This window comes from Amblyomma mixtum, chromosome 8 (genome assembly GCF_055824585.1).
Source record: "Amblyomma mixtum isolate Tamu chromosome 8, ASM5582458v1, whole genome shotgun sequence".
Taxonomy (NCBI): Eukaryota; Metazoa; Arthropoda; class Arachnida; order Ixodida; family Ixodidae; genus Amblyomma; species Amblyomma mixtum.
In genome coordinates, this window is record NC_143019.1 from 85,726,915 (window position 1) to 85,741,386 (window position 14,472).

General features: G+C 46.9%; 1 protein-coding gene across 4 annotated transcripts in view; it reads left to right on the plus strand.

The window, feature by feature from the left end:
* Positions 1-14,472, plus strand: part of LOC149333281 (cytochrome P450 2U1-like) — a 92,986-nt gene that overhangs the window by 44,288 nt on the left and 34,226 nt on the right. For 2 of the 4 annotated variants that reach the window (XM_089558630.1, XM_089558629.1), the window contains one exon: positions 6,550-8,327. The exons of 1 other annotated variant lie outside the window; for it this stretch is intronic. In XM_089558630.1, coding sequence (XP_089414756.1) covers positions 6,550-6,740 — 191 coding nt within the window. In that variant the 3' untranslated portion in view covers positions 6,741-8,327. Of the gene's footprint in view, positions 1-6,549; positions 8,463-14,472 lie in introns of those variants that run through there. One more of the 4 variants, XM_089558633.1, reaches the window with a different exon arrangement.

Here is a 14,472-nt window from a genome sequence, read left to right on the forward strand (position 1 = left end):
GAACAGCAGGTAACATCGAATTACGTCTCGGAACCTTGACTGAAAGATCAAAGTTATTCGTGCCTGCTTTATGGTTCAGATATGCCAGAGAAAGTTTGCGTAGAAAGGAATCACAGCTTTTTTAACGTCTATGTGCAATATTCGAACTCTAGCCATCCGAAAACGGGAGTTACTTTTTCGCTGGCAAAGCTGTATTTTTGCGTTCCGTAGTATTTGTTGTCGCGAAACATACGCACGACAGCAGCAGCTTACGTTTTCCTGTCAACTCGTATGGCCCGAGGTGTATTACCTATTATATTGGTATCTAAGTAAAATGCTCGAAATGTTTCTGCTTTGCTAAACCCTTTCATGTGCGATTTTTCGTTACCGTCGAAGAAGATATTCTTGTGCTTGCACAATCACTGCTGTGCTTGCAGAATCACTGAAGATATTGCACAATCATAGCTCAAGGAAAACAATATATTAGTTTTCGAACTCAAGATACCGTTGAGTAATCATGTACAGGAATGTGAAAGAAATCAAGGAGGGGTTCTTATCTGTTCTAAATAGCAAGATCGAAATGCAAGGACTTGTCACCTGAACTTCCGAAGTATCATGGAATTGGTTTTTATTTGGAAAATGCACATTACGCTTGAAACTGCAGAAAAAGTAATGTTCCAACTGTGCCGAAAGCTGTGTTCTTAAAAACGACATGCGACGTGCTGCGCCGCTCGTTGATTCAGTTATGATTATCTACTGCTTTTTATCGACCAAGGAAGGAAGGGAAAACTTGATTTACACCAATGGTTTTTTCTGCGGTTTGGGGGCATCTTCAGAGACGTCTTGGTTCTACCCCCAGGAGCCTTCTCTGTCGAAGTCGTCCGCCTCTAATCAGTGGTCGGTTGCCCTCAGTCCAGGGCTCCGCTGGCCACTGCTGCCCGTTGAGCTCGCTGTACCAGACCTTGTTGGTCTTCACAGCGGTCGCTGAACAGCAGTCTCCCACTGCTCCGCACTCGGGTTTTGTATTTCGGGGACCACGTCTATGTTTTGGCAGACCCATGTTATGTGGTATAGAGTAGGTTTTTCGTCGCACCAGGGACATTTGTTCGTGTATATCGTAGGGTGCATTTTGTTTAGTATATCTAGGTTTGGGAAAGAGCCTGTTTGTAATTGTCTCCAAGTGACAGCTTCCTCTCTGCTGAGAGATTTGTGCGGTGGGGGATATCGCATTCTTGTGCCTCTACAGTTTTGTAGTATGGCCGAGTATTCCCTGGGTGCTGGCGCGAGTTCCGCGGTCTCGTCGGATGCTCGGAAAGTAATGTATCCTCGAGCTATCCTGTCGGCCTCTCGGTTCCCTGCCACCCCCGTGTGCCCCGGTACCCACACAATTTTGTGTCGGATCTTGTCGTTTTGTTCTTCCTGGTTTTTAATTCTGTCGCTCGCTGCGAGGAGTATACGGAGCGCGTGACGACCTATCCTGCCATTCATATAATTTCGGCAGGCTGTTTGAGAGTCCGTGAGTATTGTTAGTGACCGCCCAGTTCTATAGCCCTGCGCCACCGCTAGAGCAACGGCTACTTCCTCGGACTCGGCAGCTGTGCAGCCTCGGAGAGACGCGCTGGTCATTTCGCGTAAAGACGAATCGACCACCGCCGCTACAGCGATTTTGATATCTCCTCCTCTCCAAAACCAAAACCAAAACCAAAACCAAAAAATCAAAACCAAAACCAAGAAATCACTTCTAGGCGCAGCGTACTTTAAGGGACAGTTCTGCATTCGCTCTTTACACAGTTGTGTATAAAGCGCCATAAATGGCTAAATCAATCTATATCGCAATTTTCTACGCCAATAAAAAGTAATTAATTATTTACTGTATTGTTCACGGATCAACATTCGCAGCGATTTGGAAGTCATTGAGATATTGCTATCTAATGCTTACGCCTAAGCATAATTCAGAATCTGTACGAGCACATCCCCAAAGTATTGTGGTGTAAAAATAATATACTACTTGAGATTTCTTTACGCCATGTTTCATATTTATCGTTTTAATTTTAAGAGATGCGGTGGACAATGAACACACCCCTTGCGCTGGTCACTACAATTTTTAGATCTTAATTTCAGCTGAGTGAAAACTTAACGGGGCATGCTAAACCCGTCTCTCAAACGAGTGCCAAGTTTACAGAGAAAGATGGGATTGAGTGTTTGGGTCTTTAGCGCCGCTACCCTGCAGAAGAGAGAACACATCGCCGTTGTTCCCATGGGCTTATCAGCCAGCTAAATGGTGTTAGATGTTCCCATCAGGCTTACGAGTGGTCCCTCATAGCCATCACGTCGCGTTACTTGTATGGCCACGTCACTACTATTTATGCCAGAAAGAATGGCTGCTTTATTATTCCAATGAGGCAAAATGAGGCTCTGTATATTGGTTTGTTTTGAACTTCTGTGATGTCATGATTGAGATCTTCCGTCATAAACCCCTTTCTGAAAAAAAAACGTTCTATGCAAGCAGTTTAAGCCTTAACCCGGCCCAGGTTTTAATATATAGTACGTTACTAAACACCTTGCATGAATCTGCCCTGTGCTTGAAAAACAACACTTTCGTGCTCCTTTTTCAGTCATGCCAGTAAAATCTAGTATAACCTGCCTTCACCACGCACATGCACAGAATGCCCACTCGATTTTAAAAGTGTGACGACTAACACGCTACTGTGTTCTCTATGCTATACTTAAGTTTTGGTTTCTGAGTTCCAAATTCATTATTTTTCATTGGAATTTTTTAGTATGAATGAAGCAATTGCTTGTCCGTTCTAGTGTAATCATATTTGTTGTAAGTTTTCCCCACCCCCTTCGCCATGTGCGCGTTCATTCTTTTTCAAAAATCTTTAGCTCTAGGGGTTTGCTCCAAATTCATACAGCGAGGCTCTCGCCGCCCCGGTGCAAGTCCTAAGGTCAGGCGGAGCGCTGTGAAGAGAGACTTTCACCTGGAACTCCTGTGGAATCTGGCATAGCATAACAGTCCCTGTAGGGACGCGTAACTAGAAAAGTGTCCAGATATCCATAGTGCAAATACGCAATTCCACAATGGAGCAATAAGACAGACAGGCCTGCATTAAGTGTAGGCAGCATCAGTGTGATTGCACTTGGCATCCACATCAACCCATTTGGCATCCACATCAAGCTTATCTAACCAACGCATTAGAAGTTTTGCAACACCGCGCCGTCAGATTTATTCATTCTTCATATCATTACAGCACGAGTGTTACGTATCTGAAATCGCTTTCAGGCATACAGCCACTCGAGCTGCGCCGCCGCACAGCCAGTCTTTTATTATTTCAGAACTTATTTTACAGCCATCTACGAACTGCACCCTACATGGTCCCTCTGGCACGCATATCTCACCTCACTCTCTATCAACTCCAGATCAGCCGTCCACGTGCAGGCAGCCACCTTCGCAGCTTACTTTTTTTCACGCACCGCCGCGGACTGGAATGGCCTTCCCGCTGACATTGCAACAATAACCTGTCCCGCGAACTTCGCACGCAGAGCTAACAGCTTTTTGTCATCATCATAACGCATGATTACTTTGTCTGACCAAACGTTGTACCCACCCCTTATGTAATGCCTCTGAAAGGGGTCTTTAAGGAAATAAAATTGATTGATTGATTGTAGTAGGGTCGATAGTAATTCCTCGCTTTGACTGCCTGGCCTGGCTGTAATGTAGTAGCGTGCGGCAGCCGAGCGGCCGCAGCAGAGAACCAGCGAAAACCGGTGCAGGACAAGGAATCAGCGTTTATTTGTCTGACGCTTCTTTTATACGCAGCGGTTGCTTATCCGCTGCTGCTATCAGTGCGCGTCTTGGCAAAGTGACGCGTCATGCACTTGACGCTATCACATTTCTTCCCTCCAAGATCTTCGCCTCCACTCATTAGCTGCAGTGGCGGAAATCGTGGGAGGTATATCGGTCTGGTGGTTTCCGGGCGCGCTGGCTTCTGCGCAGTGTTGGTGGAGAGTCGGAAGGCGCTTCAGCTTGCGCCTCAGGATGTGCGTTGTGAGCAGCTGGCAGCTGCAATTCTAGCCCGTCTTGTGGTGGCGGGGTCGGGGTTGGTGCAGCATCGCGAAGAGGGGGTACTGCCGCGTCCGCGTCATGCTGCGCCTCTGGTGGTGGGGAGGGGAGCGTCTCCTGATGACGCTCAAAGTCGTCGGTGTCGGGTCGTCTCGGGGCTTCCGCCCCGGTGTCCAGTCCTGCATACTGGAAAGAGCTGCGCGATTGCAAATAATCAACATGAATGTGCCGAACTGTGTTCTGAGTCTCTACGAGATAGGACACAGGGCTGACTAGCCGCACTATACGCCCTTCCGTCCATGACACCTTCTCTTGCCGGACAGTCTTGACGTACACCCAGTCTCCTTCCTTACACGAACGGAAAGTTGATCTCCGTTGGTCATGCTGCTGTTTTAGCCCTTCTTGCCTACTCTGCATGCCATCCCGAAATGATGGCCTTAGTAATGACAGTTTAGTGCGTGGAGTTCGTTTCAGAAACAGTTCAGCCGGACACGAAGAAAAACTGACTTCGGCATGACGGTGACGGACGCCCCTGTGGCTATTTGCATCCTTAAGGCCTGTCCTTCCACCAGAACTGTGACATAATATGCAGACTTATTTGTTGTCATACTGTACATTTCTTGCGCTTCGTCAGACTCATCGGCCGAGCTACCGATCGCGTTCAGCGCGTTCGGGTTGCCTGTGCGCTGCCTGCACTTTGATTTCAAGTGACCTTGCTCTCCGCAGTTATGACACTTGTACTTGCGATATCGGCAATTATTGGCCGCATGGCGTTTACCGCAACGGAAGCACTCTACGGGCTCAGTCTTGCTTCGATAGTGGTCCTTAGCACGGTAGCCTTGACACAGAACATCAACTTCTAGTCCTGAGCGCCTTTGTGGTATACTTCTCAGCTCTTCTAGCTTTACTTGTTGAGTCTGGGTGGTGGCTAGTTCACGATTTAACGCAATTTTGCACGCCTCTTCGAACGTCAACTTTTCAGCGGCATACAGCTCACGCTGAGTGTCGACGCAGCGTAGCCCGGCGACTAGCCTGTCTCTAAGCGCTTCGTCGAGAAACTTGCCAAACTCGCAAGTTCTGGCCAGGTGCTTCAGCTGCACAATGAATTCGGCTACAGTCTCTTGCTCAAGTTGCAATCTTCGGTTAAATCGGCACCTTTCCGCAATCACGACTTTCGGGGACTGTAGTGTGTTTTCAGTAGCGCCGTGACCTCGTCATACGTTTTGCTGGCACGGGAATTCGGAACTAGCAGGTTCTTCAATACTTCATACACTCGAGGTCCTACTACAGTCAGGAATACGGCTAGCTTCTTGCCTTCAGCCACATCATTTGCCAAGACGTAAAGCTCAAATCTTTCCAAGTAGGACTCGAAGCTGTCGCTCCTTTCGTCAAAAGTATCAATTTTTCCCACCTTCGCCATTGCAGCATCCGCCAGGCAGTAGTCTTCAGCAGCAACCGAAGGAAGCAGCCAGCCGCCTCGATCCCATCCTCGTCGCCAGTGTAATGTAGTAGCGTGCGGCAGCCGAGCGGCCGCAGCAGAGAACCAGCGAAATCCGGTGCAGGACAAGGAATCAGCGTTTATTTGTCTGACGCTTCTTTTATAGGCAGCGGTTGCTTATCCGCTGCTGCTATCAGTGCGCGTCATGGCAAAGTGACGCGTCATGCACTTGACGCCATCACACTGGCAAGATCACAGTTTGTGTGCACAATGACTGACCGCTAGCAAGAATGCACTTTTTGGGCTCAATTTATCAATTTAATGTTTTAACTTTCACCCTCAAGTTATCCTGCATATTCCACTGTAGACGTCATCCTGAAGCCATGCATCTCGATCTTTGTATTGAGAGTCCTTGTTCTCCACCAGCCTAAAGAAATAGCGAAGACTTGGCACCCGGGCGAGGCGAAAAGCAGAAGCCAGAGGGCCTCTGGGCTTTTAGGAATTCGTGTGGGGGGCAAGAACTAATGTTTCCCCAGCGAGTAAAATTAACAAACTCCTGTTTACTGTTTTAATTGACTAGCAGATGACTTTAACAGCAACGCAACGCAGTAACAACGCCTACATGGCGAAAGAGAGACAAAACGACCTAAACATAACGTTTCACCTCCAATGATCAAAGCTCTTTCTCTTCGTAGTGTTCTGGTCGTTTTTCCAAGCTCTTTTACTATTAAATTGTATCCTGCCAAACGGGCTGACCCTAGTTTCTGAAGATGACGTGTAAAAAGTGATCGAATTTCATTACGCGTTGTGGCGCAAGACTCCTAATGACGACTACTCTCGAGAACGTATTGTCTTTGAGGACAGTCAACGTTATTGGGCCCTCTTGCAAGGGCCGCGCACTATCAAAACAGCGGCCCTGTCAATTGGAAACAAAAGTAACGTAGTGTATGTTCTAGTACGTTAGAATGGCGCTTTGTGGAAATGCTGTTTTTAGACCAGACGAAACCGATTGCTTTATTATCTAGGGACACGAACACGCCAGGCTCATGATAAATTTTGTTTTACGCAGGGAAGAGGTCTTGCCCCGGAGAACCATTCGCCCTCATGGAGATCTTCTTGATGATAACCTTCCTTCTTCAGAGATATGATGTTATCCTTGGTCAGCCACTGGATTTCGACGTGGGCGACAATATAGCTGCTTTTAGCAGACTTCAGGATGTGAAGCTCAGGTTCATGCCACGCTGTGCCATCAAGAATTGAACTAGGCAACGCCATGTTTCTGATTATAGCTTCTCCATTTGCTTCTATTCCTGTGATGTGAGGTCGGCACGCCGCAGCCTTTTTTATTTAGTCTTGCATGTAGCAGTGTTAAGTGAACCATGGGTCATTCGTTCAAGAATTATGCTCGAAATTATGTGGTACTGGCTGTCTAGAACACGCAAGGAACTTAAAATGTTCCCCCAAATTTGTATGGGCACTTCTTCGTATTACGGAAACAGCTTTGTTGCCGCGGAGAATCAGCGAAGGTAAATGCCGAGCAGCCGCGTTTTAGAAGACATTTTTTTTGTACTGACTATTATTGACTAGAAGAGGTTACTTTATTATGTCGCTTAATGCTTCATTGAGAATTGGTTCCGCGCATTTATATCTTATTTTTGAAATTGCGCGCTGTTGTCCTGTTTTGGGTGAGTGTTTTTTCTTTCTACGAATTTCTTCGTATTGTGCTTATCCTTTTTTGCGACCAGAGCAGCGTATGAAACGTAATGTCATTTCCTTTGCAATAAAGCCTTCGGGCGTTGCAGGTCTGTGTATTGAATAAACAAAATAAATGCATGTAGAGCAAACGAAAAGACATACAGTTTTCTCGCGATCGATTGTTACACTCTTGAAACGTAATTAGCTAAGTATACAGGATATGCTAAGATAACCTCTACTCGATGATAGCTGAAGTCTTCCAGTGGGTATCAGTCAGGCAGTTAGACTGCTCGAACGGCATCTCGTTCTTTCGATTGTGATTTCAATCGGCAGCAAGCTCAGTATCCCTTGCTGCTTTCGAGACACCCGGACCCACCACTTTCAACCGCTTCTTTCCCAGCATGACAGCGCGCTGTCCGTCAGTAACCTCGGGTTCACAGCGCGTCGCCTCATTCCGTCGGTTCTCTTTTATGTGCGGGGCAGTGGGTTTAGTGGACTTCTCTGTTTTCGCTCCATGACGCGCCGCAGTCCCCGTGAGTTCTTCTTCGGCCTTACTGAAACCTTGGGCTCTTCTTGTACGCTTTCATAGCTTCGTCTACAGAGATAAAGTTGGTCATGTTTGCTTAGCCGCGCTTTTATTTCATCATCATCGTCATCATCATCATTAACATCATCATCACCCTAACTACGCCCACTGCAGGACAAAGGCCCCTCCCGTGTCTATGCAACTAACCCAGTGTTTTGCCAGCTGCGGCCTCCGTATGTCAGCATACTTCTTCATCACATTCGCTCAACCAACTTTCTGCCGCCCCCTGCTACGCTTGCCTTTTCGTGGAATGCACTCCGTTACCCTTAAGGACCAGCGGTTATCTTGCCTACGCATTAAATGCCCTGCCCTAAGCCCATTTTTTCCTCTAGATTTCAAGTACGATGTCAGTAACCGGCGCCTGTTCCCTCACCGACAACGCCCGGTTCAACGTTACATCTATCATTTTTCTTTCCATATCTAGCTGCGTTGTCCTCAACTTAAGCTGAACCCTCTTCGTTAGACTCTATGTTTCTACCCTATAGGTGAGTACCAGTCATCATCATCAGCCTGACTACTCCCAGTGCAGGGCGAAGGCCTCTCCCATGTCTCTCCAATTAACTGTGTTAGGTACCGGTGAGATAAGGCTGTTGTATACTTTTCTCTTGAGGGATATTGGTATACTGCCATTGGTATGCCTTATATTGGTATTAGTATACCTTACTGCATTCGGCTACAGTTCACTCCCACGGCTGTTTCAGTATATATGCCAAGCATTTTAAAGCGGTGAATGAACTGATCAGATATGACTAGGACGGCACTCTGTTTAAATTATCGGTGCCCCTTACAGCGCAGCGTAGGACATTGAGGTGATGACCAAGCTGCCTGAAGTGCCAGGAAAGAAGCTGCGAACTGGCGTTATTTTAATTGTAGTCGGGCACGGTCGCTTGGAGAACTTTTTTGTAATGTGTGGAATTTTCCTTCTCAGTAAACCAAGGCGAAGATAAGATAAACTTTGTATCGCGGCGAGCAGGAAGCTGAGCACGAATCTGACCCTTTTTAAACATTGCGAATTGTCCTTCCGAATAGTACGCACCTCTCAAACGTCATGTAAAATATAAACAAATTTTTAGCCTAATTTCTTAGCTTCAAACTTCTTAAACACTAAACTTGAATCCTAAGCTCTTAAACGTAAACTCCTAGACATCAGAATCTTAAAACCGTGAACTTAAAACTCCACATGCGAAGCAAGTGTAAATGTGTAGGTGAGTCCTGTGAAGCGCCAGATGGGGCTAAGTATCACTTGAAATTCACAGCCGGCAATAAAAAGCGGAAGCTGCAATGGTTACAACAGGAACCTCATTAAGTGAAAAGTGCTTTACTGTGGGTTATCAAAAGATAGTTTGGTTTATGGGGTTTTAACGTCCCAAAGCGACTAAGGCTATGAAAGACGCCGTAGTGGAGGGCTCCGGACATTTCGACCACCTGGGGTTCTTTAACGTGCACGGACATCGCACAGTACACGGGCCTCTAGAATTTCTCAAGAGTTGAGGTATTCTGCAGTGTGGATTTACAAGGGAATATTGAATATGGTATAGATTTCACCGGAAACTGTTGTTTAGCTGTCAAATTAGCAAAATAAGATCATAAAACTCAAAATCACGAAGAGATATTCATCAAGCTTAAGCCATGGTCGCTAAACAACGGGAAGGTGATATAAAAGTGTTGGATAAGCAATGAGGCAAAAGTCACAATACCGTTAAGCTGCGCTCGCATGCGGCCAGAGCGCCCCGAGTGACGACTAATTTTGCCCTCGCTCTCAAGCAGCTGCTTTTCACGCTTGATAGAATTCCAGTGTTGTGTTCGGCTCCTGTGCTATCGACGACCGCGATGGAGGAGAGCGTGCATCACCGGTAGCCGGCAGATGACGCTGCCGAACAGTAGCGGAGCAAGGGGATGACCGCAGGGCTTCACACCACTGCAGTGTGAATGAACGAGGCCCCGTTTTAACGTGAGAGAGATGAAGAGCTCGTGTCGCGGAAAATCTGGCGCCGTTGACCGTGGGCGAAAAATCTAGGCAAAATCCCTAGAGAAGCAATCTAGCAAGCAGATGGGCCACCTATGTCATGTGGCCATGTGATGTCACGATAACCTGCCCAACGGATTGTAAGTAAACTGCCCACCGTGGCAGGTGCCAGTTAAACTGGGCCGTGCACGAATTACGACCTGCTGAAGTAGCCAAAGAGAGGCATCCGGTGTGGTTAGTTTTATTAGTAGTAATATTTTCGTGAGCTAGAAGTAGGGACAAAGGTTTTCACACACTTAAAAAAACTTTATTTCACGCGTGTAACGTTTAACATTTACCGCAGACAGCGTTGCTGAGCCGTGCGCAGAAATGAAGCTTGGTCTTTGGAAGTCTCTACCCGATGCCCAATTAATTTTAACAAAAGATTAAAGTATACCAGAGCTCAGAAAATAGACACGTTTAACCATATGATGTACCACGATATGTAGTGTCAGATAATTTTTTTTTGTTTTGTTTAGTCTAATAAATTTGACAAATTTTGCGAAAGTATCGGTTCCACATTTTAGAAAATCCAAAAATATCTTAGAATTCCAACGCGGTTAACCGGGTAAATGTACCGGTAACGCTAACACGGTACACGGTATGCTAAAGGTCCCTAATAGCGTAGGGCTCACGTGCAGTACCTAGCGAAGCTTATAAGTTCGCGCCGCCGTCGAGGTTAAAGATCAGTAGCGCAATAATTGTTATATTTCTGCACTACTAACGAAGGTTTTAAATAATAAGTTGCCTACTTTGATATCGCTACAGGCTGCCGTATGAAAAAAAGCCCATAAAATATTAGAAGTTAGCTGCAGTTCAACTACTGCTGAACCTGGTTAGAGAGCGAAAGCTATGGGGGATCGGGCAACTATAAGCGGCTTGGCGTCTGTGGCGTTCAGTGCGCTCCGGACACTGGTTATACAGCCCACGTACCCTGCCACCCTGGCAGGTGGCAGTTAATGGTTGATCTCGAGAGTTTGCTCTTCCAATGAACGCTGTGGCCTATTGCAGCAGTGCCATGGTCTGCCACAGAGCTGTTAGCGCTAACGCATGCAGCCCACATCTATCTCTCATCACCCCACACACCTATATGCGCGATTCAGGCGTCCACTGACCCAGGCAGCCAGTTATGCGCACTTCCTTTCCTTCAAATCATCGGAGTGTAAAACATTGACAACGCCAACGCCAATGAACATAATGAACGCTGACGGCTTATGGCTTCAGTACCGCGTTTCTGGCACAACATTGTCAATGCCAACGCATGCAGTGTCTGGGGTTGCGCTGGAAATCCGCCCCCCTGATTCTTACTGCCAGCTCCGTCCGAGGAGGGATGCAACCAACTCCTCAGGAGGCCACACAAGAGGATCCAACAGGCACTCGTTTCGTGGGCCCATGAAGTCGAACCCACCTGGGGGCCACATCAAGCCCATCTGCCCTAAGACCCACCATTCTACAGCAAAAAATTAGGAGTCACTTTGGCGACTAAAGTGGTGCTAGGCGAAAGCCTGAGTACAGCATTCTGCCACGAATGTGGTTGTGAATGATGATTCAAGTGCTTCCAGCGAATGACGCGTCTATTGGCTATCTGCGTGTGTTACTGATGTGTGGTTAACATGTTAAGCTTCGCCTGTAAGAGTGGAACGCGACAGCGTCTTGCAACGCTGCCATTGAGTCCACAGAACGCCATCGCCAGTTCGGCTGTACGCCTTGCTGGACGGTAAATTTATTTTTTGAGGAAAGGAAATGTATCTCTCTCGCATATCTGGGTGGACACCTGCACCTCGCCGTAAGGGAAAGGGGGAAGATAGGAGTGAACGAAGACGCCGTATTAGCTAGATGCGCCTTTGTTCATTCCAAAATCATTCAGCTGGCATTACGGAGTGGCTAGCGTGCTCGTATCGCACTCCGGAGACCCTGGTTCGATTCCCCAACTCGACCAATTTCGTTCTCGGTTTTATTGATTTATGCGGTCTAACTAGAAAGGTTAATTAGGCTATTTCATATTTATATTATTGAATTTCTATCCATCGTGTTCTGTCGTTCACCTGTCAAATGTTGGAACTGTCTAGGATGTTCGACACAACGTATATGAAACGAGCAACGTCGAACTGAGCGGAGTGGAAAATTGGAGTATCTGTTCTCGCTTTGGCGAGCGCGATCATTCAGCTTGCATTACGGAGTGGCTAGCGTGCTCGTATCGCACTCCGGAGACCCTGGTTCGATTCCCCAACTCGACCAATTTCGTTCTCGGTTTTATTGATTTATGCGGTCTAACTAGGAATTTAATTAGGCTATTTCATATTTATATTATTGAATTTCTATCCATCGTGTTCTGTCGTTCACCTGTCAAATGTTGGAACTGTCTAGGATGTTCGACAGAACGTATATGAAACGAGCAACGTCGAACTGAGTAGAGTGGAAAACTGGAGTATCTGTTCTCGCGGCGGCGAGCGCGGCTTCGGCCGCTTCTTTTTGAGCAGCGTCCGCTCCGGCGGACGCAGTTGTTGCTGCGACGCGCGTCTTTTCTTTCCTTTTTCTCTTTCCTCTGATCTTTTAACTCTCCTCTATCTGCACGTGGCAGCGGTGGTGACTTGGCTCGAGCCAGTAGCAGGCCCGTGCAATTTCCTCTTCATCCTTCTCTCAGTCACAACAACAACAACAACAACTGAGTGGGGAAGTACGTGGTGGTGGAGCGAACCCGGCTTCGTACTTATCTGTTTTTTCCGCAGCGTCTCCTTCCGCGGACGCTGCGGCGCGCGTCTTTCTTTTCTTTTTCTCTTTCTTCTGACCACTTCATTCTCCTCTATCTTAATTAGGCTAATTGATTAATTAAGCAATTAACTAAACGCAGTCCCACTTAGTTGGAGCATCACTATACGATCCCTTTGATTGGTTGCATGGTTACTAGCCAAAGTACAATTGGCCCCATTTGAAATTCGCGCACTGTGAGGTCACGAGCATTTCGACCAATTGAAAAGCGTGACATTTTCTGTCGACAACTTCTGCTTACAACGATGAGGCATTAAAGGCTTCCGCCTTAATAAGTTGTTTCTCTGTCTCTCACTCTCATGCAGCGCACATCTGTCACTATCGCCACGTAGCTTAAAGCGCAACTAAAGTGTACGCTGCCGCAGCGGGCCAGTTCTGCGCCTTTCCTTTGCTTTCGAAGCTCAAGGTCACTTGAAGGTTAAAACTAGGCACTCGATGATCGAAGCACGAGGTCCCGCACTGAAGCTTTCGCTTGAAAAAAATCTCTCGTTACCGCGGACTCTCGCATTGCGGCAGCGGTGTGTCAACCGTAGAATTCCGAAAAGAGGCCGAGCTCAGTGGCGACGAGGCAAAAATAATGAAGCGTGCGCTGGCTGAAAAATTAGAACACCTGTGAGCTGGCTTTCTTCGATCTGGAAAACAGTGGGCTTGCTAGTTAGCTGCACAGAAACACTAAACAGCACTCCCAGTTTTCAATCGGACGTTTTGTCTGTACGACCAGAGAAAAATTACCGGTATCAGAAAGAAAGAAATGAGTTGGGAAATGGAAAACAACACACGCGAGGCGCAATGCACGCAACGCGGTCGTGCGACTAGGAACGAGGCTTAGTGTTTGGACGTGCGTATCGCTACCGGGAACCAGCCTGCCCGTTGTTGTCGGCACTGAACGTAGCCAGTTCGCAGGTCATACCTTAAACTCGGCCGCCAGTCCAACTTAATTTATTTTACAATATCACATTCGCGACACCATCAAGCGTGGCTATGCTCACGAGTTATGTTTGAGAGCTCTGCTCTTGCGATGCCTGAGCATTTGCTCATGTGTGATTGATCTCTTCAAATTTCGCCGCCTTTCTTTTATATTTATACAAATACCTCACAGGTTCCACACTTGGAACATTGTGCGAGGGGAGGGGTTACAATATTTAAAAGCACCGAAGTTTGGGCCAGTTGGTGTTGATCCATCTTGAAAACGTAGCACCACGAAAAAACGAGGACAAAATAGACACAGGTACGACAGGACATATGCTGCACTTCCAACTGAATTTTATTGCGCAAACCAAAGCTTAAGTACAGCGCTACTATCGTCCCCGTGGAAATCAATCGCAAAGGTCCAAGAACGCCAGTTCATTATCAAGAAGAGACAAGGAAGCGGTGCTAAACCACTGACCACCTGCTTTACTAATGTGATATGCCTCAATAATCTCTCTTTCCATCCGATCCTTTCCATGCCCAAGAAACTTAGTTTTCCGAAAAATGGGTTTACACTTACAGTCCCGGCAGTGGATAGCAAGATGACCACTCTTCTCTTCATTTATCAGATTGTAATGCTCCCTAGCTCTCTCATTAAAACAACGTCCAGTCTGACCTATGCACACTCTGCTGCAAGTGAGCAGAATGCTGTACAGTACCTTAGTGGTGCAACGGGTGAAACCTAGTTGGTGGTTGATAGTACAAATCAGCTTTTTCTTTTTAACTATCATAGGACAGACTTTTGATAGCTTGCTTGCGGCGGAGAAGAGCACGTTTACATCGTATCATCTTGATATTTTCTTAAGATTATGAGACACTCTGTGAAGGTATGGAATTACTTGAGTTGCCATCCGGTCATCATGCTTATCTGTCTCTTAGGTGCGCTTTTTCTTTTGTAGCAACGTCTCTGCAACAGCTGGCAATTAATCTGGAGGAAAGCCTGACATGCGCAGTCGGTCGGTTTCCAA